General features: G+C 36.9%; 1 protein-coding gene across 2 annotated transcripts in view; it reads left to right on the top strand.

Annotated features, from left to right (window-relative positions):
- Nucleotides 1–19,389, top strand: part of STXBP5L (syntaxin binding protein 5L) — a 211,833-nt gene that overhangs the window by 8,342 nt on the left and 184,102 nt on the right. For both annotated transcript variants that reach the window (XM_054383024.1, XM_054383032.1), the window contains exon 2: nucleotides 10,449–10,546. In XM_054383024.1, coding sequence (XP_054238999.1) covers nucleotides 10,449–10,546 — 98 coding nt within the window. The remainder of the gene's footprint in view (nucleotides 1–10,448; nucleotides 10,547–19,389) is intronic.

The following is a 19,389-nucleotide window of genomic DNA, read 5'->3' on the forward strand; positions in this document are numbered from 1 at the left end:
TTACAGATACATTCCATTATAGCTGTGGATAAAAGTTGATTATCCAGGGTCCAAAACCCCCCATTTTATTAGTCTTTTGTTCCTACATCTCTTTTTAAATGCTCACTGAATGAGGCAAAGGCAGGAACATGCTATGTGGTTATGTAAACAGTGATCTGATTCTTAGGATCCTTGGATATCATATCTTCATTTGTGTCTGTGAGCTATGCCCTTGGTAGCTTTATGGGCAATGCAGCAGAAGATACTAATGTGCATGATCTTCTGGATTTCACTGCTACTAGAGGGCAAAAAATTGCCACAAAATATCTCCCATTTAATTTGGAATGTACCTTTACCATAGATGAGATACTGGCCAGCATCTCCAAATTAAATTCTCAGTTCAACAGAAGAAAAGGGGGTCTTTAAAGTGCATACAGAAAGAAGGTAGGACAAGATTAATTATGAATCAGTGATAAGTAATCAACAATATTGTAGATGCTAATAGTGAAATCTGGTAATAGCATTTGTATACAGGAATGCCAAATTGTGTTGCAAAATAAAAGATTTTCCCAGGAATACACAAGGATTACAGACATCAAAGCAGAGTTTTAACACCGTGTTTCTATAGCTTTTCAAAAAGAAAAGAAAGAAAGAAAGAAAGAAAGAAAGAAAGAAAGAAAGAAAGAAAGAAAGAAAGAAAGAAAGAAAGAAAGAAAGAGAAAGAAAGAAAGAAAGAAAGGAAAGAAGGAAGAAAGGAAGAAAGAAGGAAAAGAAAGAAAGAAAGAAAGAAAGAAGGAAAGAAAGAAAGAAAGAAAGAAAGAAAGAAAGAAAGAAAGAAAGAAAGAAAGAAAGAAAGAAAGAAAGAAAGAAAGAAAGAAAGAAAGAAAGAAAGAAAGAAAGAAAGAAAGAAAGAAAGAAAGAAAGAAAGAAAGAAGGAAAGAAAGAAAGGAAAGAAGGAAGAAAGGAAGAAAGGAAGAAAGAAAGAAAGAAAGGAAGAAAGGAAGAAAGGAAGAAAGAAAAAGAAAGAAAGAAAGAAAGAAAGAAAGAAAGAAAGAAAGAAAGAAAGAAAGAAAGAAAGAAAGAAAGAAAGAAAGAAAGAAAGAAAGAAAGAAAGAAAGAAAGAAAGAAAGAAAGAAAGAAGGGAAGAAAGAAAGGAAGAAAGGAAGAAAGAAAGAAAGAAAGAAAGAAAGAAAGAAAGAAAGAAAGAAAGAGAAAGAAAGAAAGAAAGAAAGAAAGAAAGAAAGAAAGAAAGAAAGAAAGAAAGAAAGAGAAAGAAAGAAAGAAAGAAAGAAAGAAAGAAAGAAAGAAAGAAAGAAAGAAAGAAAGAAAGAAAGAAAGAAAGAAAGAAAGAAAGAAAGAAAGAAAGAAAGAAAGAAAGAAAGAAAGAAAGGAAGGAAGAAAGAAAGAAAGGAAGGAAGGAAGAAAGAAAGAGAAAGAAAGAAGGAAAGGAAGGAAGAAAGGAAGAAAGGAAGAAAGCAAGCAAGCAAGCAAGCAAGCAAGCAAAAAGCCCCCTACAAGAAATTAGTCATAGCAGCAAATTTTTCTTCCACCAGAGTAGCATGGAATTTTCTTTAAAAATGTTTTTAATTCCACAATACAGCTGATTTTAAAAAAATATCTATTTTATTTTTCATTTGATGTATTCCAGAAACAAGAAATAAAACACCTACTTCAGAACAGGAACCTTAATCAGCTGTAACAGAACAGGATATTATCAGCCTATAGAAACAAAGTTCTAGAAAACCCCAAAATGGGAAGTTATATGAAATTAATTAGTTATTGGTCTGTTGGTCTGGCTTAACTTTAATAAAACCAGATATTTTAAATAATGTCTCATTACTGTTATGAAATTGCATTGTATTCTGCATTCACACTCATAGTGAATACAAGAACATTTTCTTTTCAGGGCTATCTGATGTGTTGAATGGTTTTACAATTCTTGTGAATACCCATAAACCAGGCAGATTATATTCTCAACCAAACTATCTCAAGTTCTAGAGTAATAGGGTCAAGGACGCAACACAGCAATCAATAAGAGCTGCTATTAGAATTCCTTGTACTCTAATGGCATTGCTTTAGTAGGTAGGCCAAATTGAGCTTTGAACTAAATGGCTTATGGTTGTGGTGTCTTTTATTGTTTTATATTAAAGCCAAGGCCAAGTATAGTTTTGTTAAAGTGTGTGGCATTTTTCTATAGGCTGATGTACTATTTCTTCTCCCCAGTTTGAATGGCAAGAGTGGGAAGTCCGTAATAGCATGAATTGAACAAAGCAGCTCTTCCATTGTGTTCTCCAGCCCTTAATACAAGAAAGACATTCAGGTCCTGGAGTGGGTCCAGAAAATGGCAACGAAGCTGGTGAAGTGTCTGGAGAACAGGTTGTGTGAGGAGCAGCTGAGGGAACTGGGTTTGTTTAGTCTGGAGAAAAGAAGGCTGAGGGGAGATCTTGCTCTCTACAACTCCCTGAAAGGAGGTTGGAGCCAGGTGATTGTTGGTCTCTTCTCCCTTGTAAAAAGTGATAGGACCAGAAGAAATGGCCTCAAGTTATACCAGGGAAGGTTTAGGTTGGATGTTAGGAGAAACTTTGTGACTGAGAGGCTTCTCAAAACTGGAACAGGGGGCTGGTTGAATTGCCATCCCTGGAGTTGTTTCAAAGACTCAGAGATGTACTGTTGAGGGACATGATTTAGCACCAGCCTTGGTAGAGTTAGATAACAGTTGGACTTGCTGATCTTAACATTCTTTTCCAACCAGAATGATTTTCTTCCCTTTTTGTGTATTTTTCTTACTTTTTTTTTATTCCCTAACTTGATAGAGTTCTTCTACAAAGAACAGGAACATTGTGTACAATGTATTCTCATCACCTAAATTCTTCTCTGAAGAGATTAATACATACTTTTTGATGATGACAATAAGATGTTATGCTGTAACTTATTTTACTAACTTACTATGCAGTAACTCAGTGCTGTGGTAGATGTTGTAAGATGGTGTTAGTTGTCAAGCAGTTCCTCAGCCCCAGCAACACTCATTTAAATAGATCAAACAAGATTCAAATCCAAATACTTTGCTTTGAGCAGGGAGAGGTGGAGTAGGTAGTCTTCAGAGTTCCCTTCCAACTTCACCTGTGCTTTAGTCTGGGAATAATGCAGTTTGAGTATCAATGTAATTTTATTTATTTATGATTTTTTTCTTTTTCTGTCTGAATTATATTAATTTTGGGTTTTTTTAATACACTACAATGTATTTCAAAGATGTAATTTTATTTATTTGTGATTTTTTTTTTCTGTCTGAATTATATTAATTTGGGGGTTTTTTTATACACTGCAATGTATTTCAAAGATCAAGCATGAGAGGAATGCTTTTTGAAATTCAGAAAGCCTTATTTTCCCCTGTGATTCACTTAACTTGGCTATTTGTATCAATGTGAATCATATGCAAATAGGACCATCCTTATTTGGTAGTCTTTAACATACAGTTTGCAGAACTGAAAATGACAGTGGAAAACCCAGTCTCTAAGGTCTCTGCAGAGATTTTTGTCATGAAAAAAGGAACTTTAGTGAGGACTACAAGTTTTCTTCTTTGTTTTAGTTGTCTTCTTTGTTTTAGTTGTTTGTTGAAACTAATTGAAAGATGATTTTGGATGTACTTAATTTTTCAAGGCAAAGCAAGATGAGGAAATTAAAATAGATGATGTGTGGTAGAACCAGCATCTTTCAAGAAACAGTCGTATGGTCTACATAGAGGCTTTTAAAAAACAGCAGAGTGGAAAAAAAAGACAAATTAAATATAGACTTTATATTAATTTTTACAATCTTATTTTTTACGTTTTTAAGGTATATTAAGCTGCTTTCACAGGGAAAAAATAATTCATATGTTCATAGTACAAATATGTACAATAAAAAAGTCAGTTAATTTCAAATGCTCTAACATATATTTCTGATTTTTTCCCATACAAATATAATTATCAGTTTATGATAATTGTGAAACTAAACTGTTAACATTCAGGTTGTATTTCAAGTCTGCTTTATGTCCAGGACAAATAATTTCTCAAAATTCTGCCATAGCTTATTAAGCTTTCATAACAAAGTAAAATTTTTAGCATACAAATTTAAAGACAAAACAGCTTTGCCCATTCCTGAAAGTATTGCTCCTCTATGGCAAAAAGTTTTATGTGTGTCATTATTTTGAAACTCTTTTATTAATCTGATAGTTCTTTGTGCACATATTTCCTTCCTGCTCCTGTATTCAGTAACATTTCTCTTTTTCCCTTGTGTATTCACATTTCCCATGTTTTTTTCTTTGCTGGTTTTTTTTTTTGTCTTCGTCAATACTGATCTCCCTTTCCTCCCTTTCTCAGATGCACTGCTGCTGGTGAAGATAACAAGCTTGTAAGAAATACCCTGCTGAGACAAACCAATGGTCCTTATCTCCCAGCAGTCAGTCTCTGACAGTGGCAATAGAATATGTCATTTTGGGAGAGTAGTAAGATCACTTTTTGCAGTCCATTCCCTTTCTAATCTCCCATCATCCACCATCACTGGAGATGTCAGAGAGTGTGTCTTTAGCCAGTCCTTTTAGAATCCATTTATCAATAATGCTCATAAATGTGTCTAATGCCTTTTTGAACCTGCTGGTACTGTCAGCCCTCAAAACCTCCTATGGTGGCAAGTTTCAGAAGTTCATTAGCTGCTCTCTAAAGAAGTATTCTTTTTTGTTGTTGTTGTAACCTAATCTTTGATTTGTGTTGAATGGCTCTGTGGCTTTACCAAATAACAGTTCCACGTTTAGTTTACCTACTCTCTTGATTATGTAAATCTCAGTCGATATCCCACAACAGCCTTCTCTTCTCCAAACTGAAGTTGCAGCACTTTTAGTCTTTCCTCATAAGGCTTGTGTCCATCACATTCAGCTTTAGTTGCCTTCCGTCTGTCAGCTCTGACTTGACTGCCTCTTCACTTGTGGAGACAAGAGCTACATACAGTACTAAAGTAATGGACTCACAGATGTTCTTCCATAGCAGCAAAATGACACCCTCTGTTATTTTTGTCAGTCTTCCCAATGGTGTCCAACATTACTTGGCTTTTTGTGGATTGCTGCTGCACATTAAACCAAAAATTTGAGAGGAATGGCAACCATGCCCACAAAATCACTTTTCTGAGTTGTAAATGCTACTTCCAAATTCAGCGTTGCGCAAGCCTGGTTAAGATAGTGGTTATTTTTCTCTAGTTGTCTGATTTTACATCTACCCACACTGAAGCTCATTTATCATCTTCTTGCCCACTTATTCAGGCTAATGAGGTCTTTCAGAAGTTGATCAACACCACTGTTGAATTTAACTGTCAGAAAGAACTATGAACTATCAGCTATGAATTTGGAGATTTCAGTGTTCACTATCTTAAATGATCCATAAAAGATTAGGAATAAAATTTCCCCAACCAGTCATCCATGGAACACTCTGCCTGTCTTTTGCTTTCTGTTATCTAAACAGTCCACAGAAAATATTTTCTTAAGCCCTATGGCAACTTTGTTTCATTAATAACATTGCTGTGGAATGTTATTTGGAAGGCTATTGGAAAATGTACATGTATTCATCACCCATTTTATTTTATTGCATGGTGACAGCTTCATAGAATTAGAGAAGAGTAGTCAGATGGGATTTCCCATTGTAGAAGCACTGCTGGCTTCTGGAATGATCTTCATCTATGTGCTCAGTTAGTCTTTATTTTACCATATTGGTGGGAACAGCAACCAGCCTTGCTAGTCTGTGGCTTTCGTTTCAAGAAGCGAAAAGCAAAAAAACCCAGGTAGTTTTTAGAATATCCTCTGAACATGATCAGAAGCCCTGGTTCCTAATGTAGATTAAGAACCAAATGGATTCCATACTTGGGTTTAAAATTTTGGAAAATTTTATGTAAGCTGGAATTTTTACAAAAAATACTCCTTTGAAAAGTGAAAATTTGATAAAAAATGTGTCCTGCCTACATAATTTACTTAGGTTGGAACCTTACCAACATCTTGTCCTCTTTCCATCTAACCTGATCAAGCAGTGATCTTACCAACAGGCGATTCCAGACAAAGAAGCCTATAAATGTGAGGTGTCATAGTCATATAGCAATATAAAGATGAGCTTCCTAGCATTATAAGCACCTATTTTCGCCCCTACAGCCTTGCTGAAAGCTGTGATCGTTGCTTTTTTAAAATTTCCTACACAGCTGTGTAAGAGGCTCTGGGGGATTTGGTCAACACTTCATCTTCTCTTCTGTAAACCAGTCAAGTACTTACTTCAATGATATTCTTGCATGTGGTGTGTTGGTCACAATTTGAGAGTAGATCCTACATCCCAAGTCCCAGGCTTAGCCTACATAGTTCAATTTTAACTAATAGACATTTCAAAGATTATTTACCACAGTAAGCCAGTTTTGTTTTCAGATGTTCCATGAAACAGTATCTGTAAAATATTAGTAGAAAAGCTACAAATTTTAAGTTTATGCAAATTAGCAGGAACAATTTTGGCTATAAACCCTATTACTTAATTGATCAAGTTTAAAACTGAGTTTAATCCTGGATTTTCTAGAGCTGTTTATAGAACAGCAACAACAAAAAAAACCCCACACTTTGAAAGAAACATGTCTTTGCAGTCTAATGTAAACTATCATAGAACACAAGTTAAGAAAAATAGTTATGCTGAAAAATTGCAGATATTGCATATTATTAGTAGTGTGTTATGGTTTGGGTTTGTTTTTGTTGTTTTGGCATTTTTGTTTGTTTTGTTGGGATTTTTGTTGTTGTTAGCTTGTTTTGGGTTTTTTGCAAATAAAATATATCATGGCATCTTAGAGTTGATTATGTTCTGCACAATGCATCAAAATATTCACTAGTGGAGTACTAGCAAGTCCAAATAATCCATTTCCTATATTCATTTAGGTAAATTTGTTCTGTAAAGATTAATGTTAATTAAAATGATTTAAAAGATAATTTAAAAGAAAATAACAAAGCTGGACTAAGATTTATGCTGAAATTGTAGCTGCATTTGTGATTATTCTGTTTCAGATAGATTATTTCACATATTGCACATAAACTGTATGTCCCAGGGAGCACAGACTGCCTCTAGAGAGAATGTGCCAAAAAAGGGGACATAATGAAAGCTGGATAAAGTGGAGAAAAGTAGTCCTGGCTCCATCTGCTGTCTACTTTTTCTATTATTTTTTTTGTTGTTCTTTTTTTCTGCCTGTCACCTTCTTTTTTAGAGCGTTCGGGGTGGGTTGGTCCTATATCTCTTTAAACACAGTCTGATGTTTCAGGATACTTTTTTTTCTGCTTTTACCTGCTGCTGAGACAGTTTAATTTTGAAAAGAAAGATCTACTTTTGTGTTTTCTGCTCACTAGTAGTAGTTTTGGTTTATATTGTTCCTATTAGACATGACTCAAGTAGGAATATGCTTTTTTTTTTTGGTCACCTTAGGATCAAGTTAATTTTGTGGCCTTCCCCTCTTCTTCATCTATAGTAGTAAATACTGTAAGGAAGCCCAGCTAGAATCATTACTCATTCTTACATGTGTGCTCACACTGGCTGTGTCAATGCATAATTGAAAAATGTACCTCAAATGCTTTTCAAGTGGATTTTTCTCAGTCCTTGGAAATAGAAGGGTTGTTGGAATGAAGTTGAGGAGAAGATTCTGAGGGTCTGAAATGTTACAGCTTGTCCATATTCTTCTGTTAAATAGGCTTGGTTTTGAGAATGTCTTCTGAGGGTGTTTTAATTTGTGCCAAAATCCCAATCATAAATACATCTTTATTTGCCTTAACTGTCTACAGTATAGCTTGGCTCTCCTTCCAAACTGTTTTTGTCCTCTATTTAGAATCTTAATAAATATAAATATTTTACTTGAAAATTGTCATTTACTTGGATGCTCAATTGACTTCAAGAATTTTTATTTATTTAATTGTTACTCTACAAATTTTGCATTCACAAGAACTTCCTGATTGGAATTAGTGTAAATACTCAAATTTGGCAAATGGCTGCAAAATAGAAATAAGATTTTGGAGTCTATCCTAGAGGTTAAATGTTTTTACTAAACTATGATCCTAAAAAAATGTATGTCACAGCACTTCTAAAATAAAGTTGTCTCAATTACAGAACCCAATTACAATTTCCAAATGCAAAGTCTGATTGTAGATTAAAGAAATACTGAAATTTGGCAGGTGATGAACGCAAGTCAGTCTTTAAAAATGTTGATCTTTGCATTTTTAGATTGAAAAAATAGTACTGAAAGCTCTAGTCATAGATAAACATCAGGAAAAACTTACTGTGACTGGAATAGCTAGAAATTAAAACCCTCTACTATAGACAGGATTTCTAAGAATTGGTAACCAAACAAAAAAAAAAATTCATATGTACAAAAATATGGGGTTTTTGTTTCTTTTTTTTTTTTAATAGGAAAAGACATTTATTCACAAGAATACAGAAATCTCAAATATTAGAAAATTGGTAATGCAGTTAGGCCAAACATTCAACACAGTAGAAAGTACTACATAATTCTTGATGGGTTTGGAACATGAGAGGTAACCCCATTTTTATAGTTTGTAGGTCTAGTTCCATATTACCTGTTAGAATAAAAAAAAATTACATTTGAATAATCCTACCATGTGAGAAAGTTTAAAAATAATCCCCAAACACAAAGCAAGCTGAAGGAGAAACAAAGATATGGGTATCTTTGATAAATGTCTACATTAGCATAAAAGTGAGTTACTTTTTCTACAGCGTACTGAAGTAACATATGTTTCTGGAATTTTGCACACTAGAAACTAATAATTAGACATTATTTTAAAAGACATCCCCTATCAGTAATAATTAAGATATGGGATGAGTAAGATTTCTGTTAAGGAAGTGGTTATTTGCTGAAAAACATACATTTGGTTGTTCTTGAACCACTTATGAATATCAGTTCAAGTGTTTCCAGCTGTAAGGGAAGAGTTGGTGTAATACAGCTGTAGAAACCATCAGCTGACTTGTATTCAACTGGTCAGGTTAGCAATTAAGGAATCTCTTTTGTAGAAGTTCTGTAGGATCTGCTGAATGCTTCAGCAGCGTTCATGGAGAAGATAATTCCAAAGCAGGAAAAATTAACTTACAAAGTTAAATTTCAGTTCAAAGTACTTTCTTTCCAATCCCAGCCATATACTAAAAAGTAAATCCTAGAGGTCAATATTTGATTATGTTAAATATTATAAAACATTATACTCAAAATATATATTACTTGTTACCCAATTTTACGTAGGTAGTTATACAAAATTAATTATAGTTAATTCTTATGTGTATTTGTATAGTCTAGTTACTTCCAATTTTTTTATGTTATCAGAATCATAATCATAGAATCATTTGCAATTGGAAAAGACCTTTAAGATCATCATGTCCAACCATTATCTAACTCTACCAGGGCTGGTGTTAAGCCATGTCCCTCAGCACCACATCTCTATGTCTTTGAAACACCTCCAGACATGGGGATGCATCCACCTCCCTGGGCAGCCTATTCTAGTGTGTGAGAAGCCTTTCCATGAAGATTTTTCTTTTAATATCCAACCTAAACCTCCCCTGGTGCAACTTGAGGCTATTGCCTCTTGTCCTATCACTTTTTACTAGGGAGAAGAGACCAACACCCACCTGGATCCAGCCTCCTTCAGAGAGGTACAACCCCTGATGAGTTCTCCCTCATATTTTTCCATCTAAGAATCATACAGGTCAGACTGTTCATAACCTCCAGTTTAAGATAACTTAAAATACTATTTGAGGCATTCTTCCAACTCAAGGACGTGTTACATCATGTTCATTTATTCCCCAAAGTATCTCTGCAAAAATTAGAATTAAAAGCATAGTATTATAAATAAAGATTTAAAAAGATTGAGTGTTGCAGTTGTTCATTTTGAGAAGATTTTCTCTGGCATCTTTGTCTTTGAAAATTATGTTAAGAATTTCTACCTCGTAGACTCAATTTAGTTTATTGGATCTCTTTCCCTGGACACGTTCCATTTTTTTTTCTGTTGAAGCTTTTCTGTTGGGGCTGAGGTTATTTGTGACTGTTTTAAAAGCACATTATGTGTCTTTTTTTTTTTTTTTTGCCTATTTAGAGTTCAGCTGCCTTGGATGTTGAGGTTGTCTTTCAGTATATCCTATAAGCAATATATACCAGTTGTGTTTTAGCATACAATCTACTTTGTTACAACAAACCCATTTAAAATACAGCTAAGTAAAGAACAATGTCCAGAAATTGATTAGTGAAATGCACCTCTGTATTCAAAATAGTGTGTTTTTTAAAGTACTTTATGAAATGTACTTCAAATGCTGCAACCTTAGCAAAAGATAGATTCTCTTCCTATATGCAAAGCATAAAAAACCACCCATGCTGTTACCTGTGCTTACCTTTCAATTACTTTGCTCACCTTTCAATTACTTTGCTCATTTGTTCTGTTTCAGACGGTTCGCCATGGTTTTCCTTATCTACCCACTGCCTTAGCTTTTGACCCAGTTCAGAAAATTCTGGCAATTGGAACAAGAACAGGAGCTATAAGAATGTATCCTTTCTCATTCAGAACTTACACCGTTTCTATGTATTTGTTACACAATGATGTGAATCCTCTTCTACCAGAACTCAGGTAAGGTTACAGTTTATGTTACCTTCTACTTCGTGTTGCTATTCTCAGTGGACTGGAATTGGATATGCTGTTGAGGAATTACCATTATGTCCTTAAGGTGTCCAAAGAAAGGGTTTTTTGACTGAGTTTTTGGCATTTGGTTTTGTCATACATTAGTTAATACAAAAGAGAACTAATTTTGGTTTTCAGCAGAAAAAGTAGATACTTTTCAGTACGTAAATGCGAACTACAAAGTGGTAACGAGCAAGTTGCCTATAAATAATTTCATTACTGCAATGCAGCTAGGCAGCTGTACACATCTTCACTGTAGATATATCTACATATGAAATATTGTTTAGACTTTTTTGAGTGAGTGGTGGGAAATAAGTGATTTTAGGGCAGAATTAAGTTTTTCCGGGAGAAGAAGGTGAAATATCACAAGTTCCTGTTTCTCATCATTAATTATAAAGCTACATCAGTGTCAGGACTTTGCATGCATTTTTTTTTTTTTTAATACAGGAGTAATTTTAAGTTAGAAGCATACACAGAAAAAAAATTGAATGGGAATGTAATGAAAATCTGAAAACCTTGATTTAAAAAAAAAACAGAAACTGAGACTATTTAAAGGTGATGTATTTCAAAATATGTCTCTGCATGATATCCTTCATTTGTCATTGTTTGGGTGCATCCCAATTTGGTGAAAATTACATACAAACTGAAGGGGAAAAAAAAAGTAAGCATATGTAAAAATTACAGGATATGGAAGCAATAAATGAGTATTTTTACAGCTTTTTGCAGCTAAATGAATTGTGTATAAATAAAATACTATTCTATTTTTTTCTATTTTTTTTGCTACCATTGTTCCCAAGGTAACTATAAACCTAATGAACCCAAGGGCAGGTTACAATGTCAAGAAAAATCTCCTGCTGGGGAGCCAGTCTGAGATTTATATGACATGACTCAAACTTTGTTTCTTCTATTTTTGAGTGCTCTTCTTCTTAACAAGCCTCATTTTGTGTCTGATCCAGAACTTCTTACAAGACTCAAGTAAACCTCTTGTTCTGAGACAAGCATTGCTTTGATACCTCTGGTCTTAATATTTACCTCTGTGAAGTAGATGGAATATATTCTGTTCAGTTCTGGGAAAGTTGAAGTCTAGTAGCTGTGCTTTCTTCTTTGGGGAGTTATGCAAGGTTAGAAAGATGGAGCTTTGCGTCTGGAAAATTCATTGATGTCTTCTGTGAGTGGGGATATAGGGAATTTCATGAGTAATGCAGATGTAGGAAGAAGACCTTGCAGAAGGCTGGCTGCTGAGCCCACCTCTTCTTTCCATCTTAGCAATCTGGCTCTCCTTTGAAAAAAATCCAAGTGCAGAGCCTGAAAAAATGCAGGTTCAGGTAGAATTGAGTTAAACCTGCATGTCTTCTGCCACAAGAATCAAATGTGCGGTGCAAAATTAGATCTAACCCTGACATTATAGAAAACTCTCTCTGTACCTTCCACGGAAATGGATATGAACTGGAGAATAGGTCTTATGAGCAGTGGCTGAGGGAACTGGGGTTGTTTAGCCTGGAGAAGAAGAGGCTGAGGAGAGAGCTCATTGCTCTCTACAACTACCTGGAAGAAGGTTATAGTGAAGTGGGGGTTGGTCTCTTCTCCCTCATGACAAGTCATAGAACAAGAGGAAAAGGCTTTAAATTGTTCCAGGGGAGGTTTAGATTGGAAAAAATTCTCTACTGAAAGAGTGGTCAGTCATTGGAATAGGCTGCCCAGGGGGAGGGTGGAGTCACCATTCCTGGAGGTGTTCAAAAAACGTGTAGATATGGCACTTGCAACATGGCTTAATGGCAGCATGGTGGCTTTTGGTAGGCAGTGGCACTTGATAACCTTAGAAAACTTTTCCAACCAAAACAATTCTATGATGCTATGATTATAAGGTGTGAGAGCAAGAAGGGAGAAGAATGTTTTTCAAAGCACCGCCTTCCCTTTAATATATCTTCTCCAGTTTTTCTAGCAAATCCCTACCTCATTCACAGAAAATTGTCTACAGGTTCTAGTATGTAAATCAAACAAGAGCATCAGGATTATGAGGGAATTTGACTTTTTAAAAGAGGTATCAACTCAGAAGATCATGGAGTCCAGCCATTATCCAAACACTGCCAGGTCATCACTAAACCGTGTTCCTAATCACCATATCTGCATGTCTTATGAAGACCTCCAGGGACACTGACTCTGTAGGTAAATACTGCTTAGCTTGGGCACACAGAGCCTGGTTTGCTTAATTGAGCACTGAGTTAACGGAAGCTGTGCTTTGAAGACAGTGGGTGAAATAAAAGGAATTACTTATTCATTTAAGCTAAGGCTTTTCCACTTGGCTCTTAAAGATTCACAGAACATATGTAAAAAGCCTACTTGGAAACTAATAACTTTGCTTTTCTACACAAGGTTGAACAGTAATCAGCGAAACAGGGACTGGGACTACACACAGAACACTACTCATTTAAGCCAGTCTTGCTGCAGCCATTTGCAATTCTTGAAATCAAGTGATAAAATTCCTGCTTGAAACGACCCCCATGCAATGCTACAGGTTTGGGCAAAGCTGACTGAAAAGCTGCCTGGCAAAGAAAGACCTCAGGATGTTGATTGATATGAGCCAGCAGTGCGCCCAGGTGGCAAAGACAGCCAACTGCATCCTGACCTATATCAGGAATAGTGTGTCCAGCAGGTCGAGGGAAGGGATTGTCTCCCCTGCACTCAGCCCTGGTGAGGCCACACTTTGAGTCCTGGGTTCAGTTTTGGGACCCTCACTATAAGAAAGACCTTGAGGTGCTGGAGTGGGCCCAGAGAAGGACAACAAAGCTGGTGAAGGGTCTGGAGAACAGATCTTGTGAGGAGCGACTGAGGGAACTGGGGTTGTTCGGAGAAAAGGAGGCTGAAGGGAGACCTTCTGGCTGTCTACAATTACCTGAAAGGAAGTTGGAGTGAGGTGGGTGTTGGTCTCTTCTCCCTGGTAATAAGTGACAGGATTAGTGGAAATGGCTTCCAGTTCAACCAGGGGAAGTTTAAGTTTGCTATTAAAAGAAACCTCTTCACTGAAAGGCTTCTCAGAGTCTGGAACAGGATCCACAGGGAGGTGGTTGAATCCCCATCCCTGGATGGTGATGACATGGTTTAGCAGCAGCCTTGATAGAGTAAGATAATGCTTGGATTCAATCATCTTAAAGGTCCTTTCCAACATAAATGGTTCTATGATTCCATAAAGATTGAAGGGAAGATGTAAAAGTTTAGTATTACATCTGCAAATGCAATTCATAATGGAATATTTTTAAGCTAACTGAAACAAGTACAGGTTGCAATGGCTCTGAATCTTCTGTTGTATCCCATACAAAATCATTTTAACAGAGCCACATAATTTCCTTCTGCCATGAATGTGTTAAGTAACAGAAAGAAAATCTGTCCCCCACACACACTGTGTTTAGCTGGGTGCTCTAAATAGTGCTGTGGTTGGAGCAAAAGTGCAGACTCTCTAGCTACCATCAGAGAAATGCACCCAATTGTTTATTTGTTTCTTTATTGGTAGCACCAAGAGGGCCTACCGTGGATCACACTCCATTGTGCTGGGCATAAATGCATAAAGGCATAGCAATACAGAATTTATGTTTAGGATTCTGTCATTCAGGTGATGATTTATAGCAAGGTTTCCTGTGACCAGTTGTAAGTTGCATAATGTTGTTGTTGCTTCCTTGTCGTTTGAAATGATAGGCAAAGTGTTGTTGTCTCTGTTGGTCACAAGTTATCAGGTCTCCAGTATCAAAGACAAGCCGTTTCCAAAGAAAATGAAGCGTGTACCTCTGTGTTGTGAATTAATGTTTAACATCACGCCTTCAGGTGATCATTTCAAATGATCCAGAAGCAGTGCTGAAATTGACTATGCTAAATGGGCCTGAAATAGGGTATATTATTCATAAGCTGCCATTAGAGTACAGAGATAAATGAAAGTTCATTTCGGCATGACAGTGAATTTGTCTTCTAGGTTTCTTTTCAGGCTGCTTTAGATGCAACTGCTATAGCTTCCACAGCAATGGGAATTGCTGTTGCCATGCTCTACTGATCCCAGCAGTCTCTGTGGGATTCTCAGGGAACTTCAAACAACAATGTAGGTTTTACCTACACTGGTGACTTCTGGGTACTTGATCCTGATAGGGACAGCTATACTTCAGTCCACAGAATGAGTGTGCTGCATATCATTGATGAAATAGTATCTCCCTAGCATGAGCTAAAAAAATCTGCAAACAAAGGTCAAAACTGCACTCTTGAAAAAATTGCTGTGCCATCTGGTCATTCTTTTCCTTTGTCCTAAACAGCTAATTTTGTTTCCTTTCTGAGGATCTTTTTCCCCTGTTGAAGCTTGTTCTTGGCTCCCAGAGCTTTGGTCATTGCTCAGATCATTGCTTGATACCACTCCACGTGGATTCTCCTTGCATCAGGCAAACACATTCAGAAGAAGAGGGGCTGTGAAATTGAATTCCTTTTCTTGATGTCTTTCTCCTCTAGTCCCAGTCTGGAGAATCTTCTGATATTACACAGAGTAAAATGAAATGTGCAGTCTCTGGTTACTATGAAAAAGTCACAGAATGTTAGGGGTTGGAAGGGACCTCAGATTCACCTACAGCAGGCTGAATAGGGTGGCATCCAGGTGGGTTTTGAAACTCTCCAGGGAAGGAGACTCCACCACCTCTCTGAGTAATCTGTTCCAGTGCTCTACCATGCTTAGCATAAAGTTCCCCCTCATGTTTTGATGGAACTTTCTATGTCCAAGGTTGTGCCCATTATCTCTTGTCCTGTCACTAGGCACCACTGAAGTAAGACTGTCCCCATTGTCTTGACACCCAGCCTTTAAGTATTTGTAAGCATTGATAAGATCCCACCTCAGTCTTCTCTAAGCTGAAAAGCCCAAGTCCCTCAGCCTTTAGAACCTATAGAAGCTTCACTATCACCATAGAAGGAGGTGAGAAATAAAGAGACTGGGTCAGACTTAAATATTTTCCTCATATCACAGGCAAAGTCTCAGTCTGAATAAATAGGTTAAAATTAGTGTTAGCAATGATTATTCCAGTATCACATCTGAAAAAGTGGCGAGTTGCTCTCTGATTCCAGGATGCATAGTTCAGTATTGTCATTTAATCACCTCACAAATTCCTGTTAAAATTCATTATAGGTACTTTTTGGAGCCACTGACTCCTTTCCTTTGGACTTCTTCCATCACATGAATGATGTGCTTAGTCAATACAGCCACCTACTTCAAACACCAAGAATAGAGCATCTACATATTTTTGTACTGAGATGCTGATTATTTGGTGGTCAGCTGCAGTAAGAAATTCTAAAAGAGACTCTTGTATAGCTACTATCATCTTTGCTTATGAAGAAATGAAAGCTTGTCTTAAATCTGGTGCAAAGAAAACAACATATGGGGCCCAAAATGGCCACCATATCAGTGAAAGCTCATCAAACAAGTAGTATATTTTTGGATATGTTTTCATGTTGTCTATTATTGTTGTTAATACATAATTGTTTAAACTTACAGGCTTCATGTTGTCATGGATGCAGGTTATGGGGCAGGCAAATCTTTGTTTGCACTGCTTGTTGCTTGAGCAAGAAAGTAAGGAATCCATGACACACGCAAGACCTTTCTAATAGATAGTTCCATCTTGCTGTATTCCAGTGTTATCAGACAATGTAGTAGCTATTTTATAACTAATCAAACAAAATTATTCTCACTCACTAGCACATGAAAGTGGAAGTGGCGCTCTGGCCCAACCCTTCATTTAGTTGCACAGTGCTGACACTGACTCTGACATTTACCAGTTATTTCTGTAAGCAATCCAGTTCACTAACCTGACAAAATACTAGTTCTTTTATGTTGTCTCATGTTTTGCCAGATTCATTAACTGAATTAGCTGATGCTTACCTCTGGAGCTAGTGAGAACGGTGCATCAGGAACTGGAAAGAGTGCATAGCTGGGACTGGACAGAGACAACAAAAGTGTTGGCCGTAATTGGCCGTGTTGGCAGTTATTACATTGACTTGTCTTACTATGTGAAACTGCATTCTAGAAATCCCATGATGGTGGAATGCAGTTATCTATGAAACTTGCTACAAATTGGCTTTAAAATTTGGGTATGGAAGATAGCCTACCTTTTCCTTACATTTGAAAAAGTCTTCTTCATGTAAAGTCATTTGCAGATCACAAAAATTATACAGGTCCAGCTCAAATGAGGTTCTTTTGGTAGTGATGGGTTGTTGACATTTGGGCTGTGATTGGTGGCACAGAGTCAACTTAGAGGCCTGTGGCTAGTGGTGTTCCCCAGGGATCAGTACTGGGCCCAGTTTTGTTCAACGTCTATATCAACAACCTGGATGAGGACATTGAGTGTACCCTCAGCAAGTTTGCTAATAATGCAAAACTGGGGCAGTGGGATGGCTGATACCCTATCAGGCTGTGCAGCCATCCAACAAGATCTGGACAGGCTGGAGAGCTGGGTGCAGGCAAACCTCACGAAGTTCAATAAGGACAAGTGCAGGGTCCTGCATCTGAGGAGAAATAACAACAGGTTAGGGGCTGCCCTGCTGGAAAGCAGCTCCACAGAGAAACACCTTGGAGTGCTGGTGGACAGCAAGTTCTCCATGGGACAACAATGTGCTCTTGTGGCCAAGAGAGCTAATGGTATCCTGGTGCATCAAGAAAGGTGTATCCAAGAGGTCAAGGGAGGTTCTTCTCCCCCCTCTACTCTGCCCTGTTGAGATCACACCTGGAGTATTGTGTTCAGTTGTGGGCTCCCCAATTCAAGAGAGAGGGATCTGCTAGAAAGAGGCCAATGGAGAGCCCCGAGGATGATTAGAGGAACTGAGCATCTCCCCTATGAAAAGAGACTGAGAGACCTGGGGCTGTTTAGTCTTGAGAAGAGAAGACTGAGAGGGGATCTGATCAATGACTATAAATATCTGAGGGGTGGGTGTCAAGTGGAGGAGACCAAGCTCTTTTTGGGTGGTACACAGTAATAAGACAAGGAACAATGGATGCAAACTTGAACATAGAAGGTTTCACCTCAACATGAGGAGAAACTTCTTTACAGTGAGGGTGATGGAGCACTGGAACAGGCGGTTGTGGAGTCTCCTTCTCTGGAGACTTTCAAAACCCACCTGGATGCATTCCTGTGCAGACTACCCTAAGTGATCCTGCTCTGGCCGGGGGGTTGGACTCGATGATCTCTGGACATCCCTTCCAACCTCTAATGTTCTGTGATTCTGTGATTTGTACTTGATGGTCTTTTCGAGCCTAAATGATTCTGTGAGTCTAGAAGATTTCCTCAATTCTTTCCATCAGCCAATAATGATAAATTTGATTCCAGAGTTGCTATTCCAAGTAAAGGGGAAGATTAAATCTAAACCTAAGCTAGCTCTATTGAACAGTATGGATCCTTGAGCAGCTGATGTCTACAGAGAGACTATGTTTACCAGGAGATAAAACTGAGGCTGTTTGTGCACAGTAGAAAAAGATCAGGCAAAGAAAGCAAATAGCACTAATAAAATAATTGCCTGCAGAGTTCTGAGGAAGGATGGAATTTTGGTGCAGTTACAGGAAGGGTGGTAAAGATCACTTGACATCAGTTTGAATGTATTTTAAAAGAGAATATAACTTAAGTTTTTTGTCTGAGAAGGATGGCGTAACATCTAAATAAAAAGTGTGACAGATTTACTTTCCCTGGAACTGCTGTCTCTTAATCTAAACAAGGTTTCAGTAGATCTTTATCCTTAAAATAAGCCAAGTGTGCTCCATGCAGTTTACTCTATTTGATTTATTAGGCAGATGGAATGGGGGAAGCACAGACAAGATCATAAAATCAAAGTTCTGTTGTTTGAGTTGGAAGAATCATTGATGCATTTTATCATTATCTCATTGTGGAATTGTTTGGGATTTTTCCAGAGTTCTTGAAAGATAAATAAATAAATAATATATATATATATACACACACACCCCCCTTCCTGGAGGTGTTTAAAAGATGCATAGATATGGTGCCAAGGGACATGGTTTACCAGGCTTGGTAGAGTTAGCTAATGTTTGAACACAGTAATCTTAAAGGTTTTTTTCAACTCAAATGATTCTATGTATTTTTATATGCATATATGCCTAAACAGATTGTTACAGAAATTAATTTATTGTTTGTCTACAAGAATAAAAAAAATGTTATAAAATATATAAAAGTAAAATTTAGTTGTATCATTAAATTTGACAGAACCAGATTTTGGGGAATTTTACATTTAAATTGAGATTATTATGGATCTGGTTGTGTGTGCACTCATTTATACATATTAAGCCTTTGCATATATGTATGAATTTGGATCTATTGGTTACCCAACCCTTACATCATGCTTTTTAAGCAAGTTAAATATATTACAGTTAAATGCACTGGGCTTCCTTCACTTTCAGTTGGTGTTTATCCAGGAGGTATTAATGGACTTAGACCTCTGCAAACAAATTAAGAAAAAATAGATTCCCATATGTTTGGAGATGCACATAAAAATGGCATTCAGGTGCATGGATCTAACAAGATTTTAACTGGAGGTGATGACTGCATTTATGATCACTTGTGGGTTAACTCCAGCCAGCAACTAAACACCATACAGCCACCCTCCCACTGGGATGGGAAAGAGAACTGAAAAAGCAGAAACCTCATGGGTTGAGATAGAAACAGTTTGATAACTGAACTAAAATACAATAACAA

Source organism: Indicator indicator, chromosome 1 (genome assembly GCF_027791375.1).
Source record: "Indicator indicator isolate 239-I01 chromosome 1, UM_Iind_1.1, whole genome shotgun sequence".
NCBI lineage: Eukaryota > Metazoa > Chordata > Aves > Piciformes > Indicatoridae > Indicator > Indicator indicator.